This window comes from Borostomias antarcticus (assembly GCF_949987555.1).
Source record: "Borostomias antarcticus genome assembly, contig: scaffold_129, whole genome shotgun sequence".
Classification (NCBI taxonomy): Eukaryota; Metazoa; Chordata; class Actinopteri; order Stomiiformes; family Stomiidae; genus Borostomias; species Borostomias antarcticus.
Genome location: NW_028175656.1, coordinates 341,234 through 348,840, shown reverse-complemented (window position 1 = coordinate 348,840; position 7,607 = coordinate 341,234). Strand labels below are relative to the sequence as shown.

The 7,607-nt window shown below is 47.7% G+C and overlaps 1 protein-coding gene across 1 annotated transcript; it reads right to left on the bottom strand.

Moving 5' to 3' along the window:
• Positions 1–1,812: 1,812 nt before the first annotated feature.
• On the bottom strand, positions 1,813–4,351 carry LOC311329408 (aspartate aminotransferase, cytoplasmic-like; the record flags this gene model as incomplete). The annotated part of the gene is made up of 2 exons (XM_084463260.1): positions 4,118–4,351; positions 1,813–2,004 (listed from the first exon to the last, which is right to left on the bottom strand). Coding segments are annotated over exons 1-2 (301 nt in total), but the record flags the coding sequence as incomplete, so codon positions are not given.
• Between the last annotated feature and the right edge of the window lie 3,256 nt (positions 4,352–7,607).

Sequence of the window (7,607 nt, the reverse complement as noted above, 5' to 3'; positions counted from 1 at the left end):
AAGGAGGGCCCAGGGGAGTGTGATGTAATATAGATATATATGATCCCGGGGGTGGGATATATATAGTTATCTGGTGAGGTTATATCCAGGGGTTAAATTGGGCCGGGGGTCTCATCCCCGACACACAGGCTCCCAAACGTCATCAGGAATGTAGGAATGTAGACGTTATTATTTTAAATAGTTAAATTAGCTTCAGGTAATCTGATCATGGCTTAATCTATCCTATCACAGGCTGAGTTTGATAAACTGTACAGTGTTTTTATATATTTTAGGATTGAGTCACCAAACCCAGTGGTAGATAGAGAGCGATGCAGCACAGGGCGGAACAGCACAGCATAGCGTTGAGAAGCAAAGTGTTAGAATTACATTTAATCAATAATACTTTAATCTCAACCTGAGATCATTTAAAGGGCAATGCTCGTTTTTGACAACCTGGACCTTATTTACGACATATTATAAGAAGTTTGACTCACCGAGATCACTTTGGTGTAGTTCCGAGGCCTGTAGAAGAAATTTAAAATCCAGCGCGAGCCAGTATATCCATGTACTGACGGTGGACGGGGCACTGAGAATGCAGTTTCTCAAAATCTATTTTCGGCCGCTAAACGGTTGTTTTCATCAATCAGATTGGATGAATCGACAGTTGAGATTCCTTAACGCGAGGCATTGTAGTGGTTTTCAAATACGGGGTAACTCAATGACTGGACAGAGAGCTAGCTAATAAATATTTTACATTTGATATCCATGCTTTTTAAACTGTCAACATTGTAGTATTTATGGTTTTTCAAAATTATTTATATGTTTGCTTTTTTAACTTAATATTGTAGAATATGCTTTTTAAACTGGATTTAAAAATTTAAATAAAATAAATAAATAAATAAAAAAAACTTTTTTTTTTTTTTTAATTTTACAGCGCCCGGCTGTATCGATACTCCGGGCTGACAGATCGATACAGTATCGCGAGACTACGTACCGCGATGCATCGTTGTATCGATACAATCCTACAGCCCTAATCATATTACAGAGGCTAAAGACCCCGTATTTGAAAACCACTACAATGCCTCGCGTTGAGGAATCTCAACTGTCGATTCATCCAATCTGATTGATGAAAACAACCGTTTAGCGGCCGAAAATAGATTTTGAGAAACTGCATTCTCGTTGCCCCGTCCACCGTCATTACATGGATATACTGGCTCGCGCTGGATTTTAAATTTCTTCTACAGGCCTCCGAACTACACCAAAGTGATCTCGGTGAGTCAAACTTCTTATAATATGTCGTAAATAAGGTCCAGGTTGTCAAAAACGAGCATTGCCCTTTAAGTCTTGATATTTGATATTTATGAAGCAGTATTAATGATATTTATGAAGCAGTATTAAGCGCCACCATCACTGCTGCCACTGCCCACACCCATGTGCACCCTGCTAACCCTGCTAACACAGGACGCCCCACTGACCCCATGTTCACTAGACGTAGTGAGAGTGGAAACACTAGCCAGACTCATCCAGGTGCCGGAGGGCCTGGAGGAAGAGTCTCTCCCCGAGTCTCTCCCAGAGTCTCTCCCCGAGTCTCTCCCTGAGTCTCTCCCTGAGTCTCTCCCCGAGTCTCTCCCCGAGTCCAGAGTCTCTCCCTGAGTCTCTCCCTGAGTCTCTCCCCGCGTCTCTCCCTGAGTCTCTCCCCGAGTCTCTCCCCGAGTCCAGAGTCTCTCCCCAAGTCTCTCCCCGAGTCTCTCCCTGAGTCTCTCCCTGAGTCTATCCCCAAATCTCTCCCCGAGTCTCTCCCCGAGTCTCTCCCCGGCGGCCGGCTCGGCGGACCGCCCCCTACCCTGTTCTCCTTGATGGCGGCGCTGTCCTCTCCCAGGGCCACCTTGGAGGCGGCGGAGCGGAACTCGGGAAGGCCCAGGATGGGGAGGTACTCGTGGTTCAGACCGCCGTCCTCCACGATCAGACGCTCCACCTTCTTCACCACGGGCAGCACCCACGGCTGGCACTCGTCCGTACGGTACGCTGGAGGGGGCGGTGGAGAGGGTGAGTAGGGCGCACACACACACACACACACACACACGCACGCTACTAGCTAGGGTACCTGCCGGTCTGTCTGTCTGTGATTTCGTAACAGGCCTACATGATCGTCACTTGCTGTCACAGCGTCATATCATGTGGCATTTTCTGCTGCACCCCACTCTATGAAGGTCACACAGGGCTGTGTGTGTGTGTGTGTGTGTGTGTGTGTGTGTGTGTGTGTGTGTGTGTGTTGCATCTGTGTGTTTGACTTCTGAGGAACCCAAAGCTCCCCCTCCAAGCGCAAGGCAGTCCAATGCCAGGCAAGGACAGTGTATGCCAATGCCAAGTGTCACATTACAGGCTCACACACACACACACACACACACACACACTAGTAAGTACACACTAGCCCCAGGTCTAGTGTGACTGAGGGCGAGGAAGGACATCCACTTTGTTTTCTCTTTCATCAAACCCCGCATGCATCGATCAGTCTGCTACCACCAACACACTTCTGCTCTGTCTACAGGACCGCAGACTCAGTTTTCTGACCAGATCACGTCTGCCTCAGATCACGTCTGCCTGAGATCACGTCTGCCTCAGATCACGTCTGCCTCAGATCACGTCTGCCTGAGATCACGTCTGACTCAGATCACGTCTGACTCAGATCACGTCTGACTCGGATCACGTCTGACTCGGATCACGTCCGCCTTGGATCACGTCTGACTCGGATCACATCTGCCTCGGATCACGTCCGCCTCGGATCACGTCTGCCTCGGATCACGTCTGCCTCAGATCACGTCCGCCTCAGATCACGTCCGCCTCAGATCACGTCTGCCTCAGATCACGTCTGCCTCAGATCCCGTCTGACTCAGCGGTTTGGAACAGAGAAAGGCGGCGTTGAGTGAGAAGGCCCAGTTAGTATACTTAGGTGATACACCTGATAGAAACCATGACGCCTTTCAGGAAGTCTCCATAATAGGGAGGTGGAGGCTGGGAGACAGGCGATCCTGCAAGTGTACTTAATTATTTTATTTTATTTCCCGATAACAGACAAGTTTTCTTCTGGCTTAATATTAACCATGTAATATGGTACACGCATACTAGGAATTAGTTGAACCCAGTTTCCTAGCTTACTACACATGATGCTACAGTCCGGTCAACCTGACCTGTTCCGGTCACGAGGTGTCGCCATGGCTTCCTCCCCGGCAGCATTAATGGTGCGTTCGTTTCTAACTGGGAGGTGGCAAATTGCGACTTGCTACTAGGAATTACTAAATAAAACACAGCATGAACTCGCACTTCCTCATCGCAAATTCGGATACGTTTCTCAGCCCCCAGTTGCTCGAATGCACTAGATATAACTAGGTAACTGTGATATAATGGTATATAGATATAACTAGGTAACTGTGATATAATGGTATATAGATATAACTAGGTAACTGTGATATAATGGTATATAGATATAACTAGGTAACTGTGATATAATGGTATATAGATATAACTAGTTAACTGATATAATGGTATATAGATATAACTAGGTAACTGTGATATAATGGTATATAGATATAACTAGGTAACTGTGATATAATGGTATATAGATATAACTAGGTAACTGTGATATAATGGTATATAGATATAACTAGGTAACTGTGATATAATGGTATATAGATATAACTAGTTAACTGATATAATGGTATATAGCTGAATGCACACAGGTCGGAGGTAGGTATTTTCCCACTTGCGACTTCCCACCTCCGACCACAAACGAACGCACCATAAGTCAAGCCACTATCAGCTTGCTAGCATAGCTAGCCGTCAACCAAAACCGGCTAGCATGTTTGCTAACGTCAGCTAGACTAATTGACTATCAGACTGTCATGTCTGCCTGCATGCCAACGTTATTTGTACATTCATTGTTGCTGTTGTTGTTGTTGTTGTTGCAGGGCTGGCAATGCTACTAGCTAGCATGGCTAGCAGCAGCGAAGGTCAAAGCAGAGCCCCGTTATTCAGCTCGGTCTGTCTAACGCAAGGGTCCTTAGCATGCTAGCTAGCTGCTATGGTATTCACAATGCCCGCTAGCTTAGCATAGTGCTAATGCTAATGCTAACCCTCTTACCTCCGACTCCCAGATTCACCTTCTGCGCGTGCGCGTCCTCGCGGAAATCAGCCGTCAGTTTGAACACGGCCACCGGGGGGGATTGAGGGACCTGGCTGAATAAAGACATGGCGGATTCCGGTACCGGGCAGGTGACGGGGAGTCGGTAGTGGTGGGCACCCGGGAGAGAGATCACAGACAGCCGAGAGACCTGGGAGAGAGACAGACAGCAGAGGCAGAGTTCACCTTCAACTGGCTCAGCAGAGCAGAGTGGGGTGTGATCACGACAGCCAATGAGAGCGCAGGACACACTGACCGGGGCTGCTGGGGAACCAATGAGAGCGCAGGACACACTGACCGGGGCTGCTGGGGAACCAATGAGATCGCAGGACACACTGACCTGCTGACTGCTGGGGAACCAATGACAGGGCTGGATATTAAAGGGGAGATCAGAAGAGTGAACAGTACACATTTTATCATAGTGGATTTTAAAGTTCACCAGTTGTTAAGTCTTCTAAAATCGTTTTATGTTTTTGTTTTAGAACAGGCTACTGGACAGATAAAAAGCATAGCATAGTCCATTGTGTCCAAAGTGTTGTTTGTCAAAGTGTACGTGATTTAAGATAAGGTTATACTTAACCAAACAAAGGATGATTAGGAATACTTTTAATATCTAAAATAATTTTAGAGACACATCTCCCTTCTTTACAAGAAATATGTTTCTCTGTTAGCCACAAGATGTCAGTCTAAAGCAAGACAATGTGCCCTGTCACGATGTCTGGACAGGGAAACTGCCTCTCTCCTTGTGTGTTTGTGTGTGTGTGTGTGTGTGTGTGTGTGTGTGTGTGTGTGTGTGTGTGTGTGTGTGTGTGTGTGTGTGTGTGTGTGAAGTGTTTGATGAATTGCTGGTTCTTCAGTCCTCTAGCTCCCACTTGTCCCACTACCCTGGTCCGGAGGAGAATGGCGTGGTTTTCTCTCGGTGGAGTGAATCCGCCACACACTTCACACTACCTCACACACACACACACGCACACACACACACACACACACACATATAGACACACAAACCCAGACACACACATACATACACACACACACACAAACCCAGACACACACACGCACATACTCACACACACACACACAAACCCAGACACACACATACACACCCAAACCCACTCACACACACGCACACACTCACACATATACACACGCAAACCCAGACACACACATACACACACACACACACAAACCCACTCGCATACACGCACACACTCACACATATACACACAGAAACCCAGACACACACACACACACAAACCCACTCACACACACGCACACACTCACACACACACAAACCCAGACACACACAAACCCACTCACTCACACATATACACACACAAACCCGGACACACACTTCTCCCTGCTTCCCTTTGCACTCAGTCAGTGGCAGATATGGGGCCTCCTCTACCCCCCCCCCCCCCCCCTCCTCTACCACCCCACCCCCCCCCCCTTTGTCCCGGCCTCCAGAGGAGAAAGCTGCCATGAGCTATCAACAGGGTTGTATTTCAAAGGGGCGAGAGGCTAACGCCGGGAGGATGAAGGCGATTGAGCCAATTTGTCAGCGTGATGGACGTCCGTGTGTCTCTCCGTCTCTCCGTGATGGACGTCCGTGTCTCTCTCCCCTGGGCAGATGGACGTGACGGAAAAGGCTTTCTTCCAGACATCTCCGGCGGGCAGAGGCAGAACGACTGACGAGTGGAAGCCCCACGCGGCGCAGTCGCACACGTGAACGGCGAATAGAAAATTCACGGCGCCATTCCTGAGCGCCGTCCTTTCATTTTGTACTTTGCCGTGCCGTACGGTGATGCCGGGCTGTTCTAAATGTGTTTATGCTTTATGTTTTTATCCATCTCTTTTGATTTCTATGAATGGTGCTAAAGAAACGAAACGACGTTGACGTTGAATGTGTGAAGAATCGCGTTGAAGATGTTTTAGAGAGCGTACAGGAAAACGTTTGGGTGAAGATCTCTGAGCTCAGATGTGATTCTTGAACAGTGCGTTTAGCGGTGGAGGAAATATGACGACCCTCCACCAGCTGTCTGAGCGAGCTGCTTGTCCTCTGTCATCGCCCACCATCGCAATACTTGGTCCTTGGAGCAGTGTGTGTGTGTGTGTGGCACACGAGGGGCACTGCACCTGCATGGTGACCCCTAAGTCACCCACCTCCAACTGCCAGACCCCCCCCACCTTACTGCACATGTTTTCATTCCTGACTCACTGGAGGACGTATGCTGTGTGTGTGTGTGTGTGTGTGTGCGTACCAGGCCTTGATGTGTCCTGATCAGTGTGTTTATTTTGTGTGGGGAGGGCAAGGCAGTTCCATGGGGGAGGTCTGGGAGCTTAGGGGGGGGGGGGGGGGGGGCAGATTACAGCGGTCCCCCTTTTCAGCGCAGCAATTATCAGATTTGCTGAGCTCCAGGAGCCGGGCTTGAGTCAGGGGCCCTCTGGGGGGGAGCGGGCTGACAGCGCTGCCCCCTGGGGGTGACAATGACCAGGGCTACCGGTGACAGCTGCCTGGTAAAGACATTCTCTGTCAGAATGTAACCCCCACCCCCCCCCACACACACACACACACACACATATACACCACCCCCACCTACCCCACCCTCAATTACTCTCTATCCATTCTGAACAAGCCCCGACACACACACACACACACACACACACACACACACACACACACCGGTCCTGTCGTCTCTCCAGCTGCACTCCAAGACGTGAATGGATGAAAGGACAAGAGAAGCGCCGGGATACGGAAGATGGAAGAACATCTAAATCAGCATCATGATGACGATGTGACAGCTTCATCCCAGAACAAAAACACGAGCTTACCCTGAGCCAGCGAGCCAAGACTACAGGAAATGTAGCATGAGAGAGCAAGGAATGTCTAAATCAGCAAGGAATGTCTAAATCAACAAGGAATGTCTAAATCAGCAAGGAATGTCTAAATCAGCAAGGAATGTCTAAATCAGCAAGGAATGTCTAAATCAACAAGGAATGTCTAAATCAACAAGGAATGTCTAAATCAGCAAGGAATGTCTAAATCAGCAAGGAATGTCTAAATCAGCAAGGGATGTCTAAATCAGCAAGGAATGTCTAAATCAACAAGGAATGTCTAAATTAGCAAGGAATGTCTAAATCAGCAAGGAATGTCTAAATTAGCAAGGAATGTCTAAATCAACAAGGAATGTCTAAATCAACAAGGAATGTCTAAATCAGCAAGGAATGTCTAAATCAGCAAGGAATTTCTAAATCAGCAAGGAATGTCTAAATCAACAAGGAATGTCTAAATCAGCAAGGAATGTCTAAATCAACAAGGAATGTCTAAATCAGCAAGGAATGTCTAAATCAACAAGGAATGTCTAAATCAGCAAGGAATGTCTAAATCAACAAGGAATGTCTAAATCAACAAGGAATGTCTAAATCAACAAGGAATGTCTAAATCAGCAAG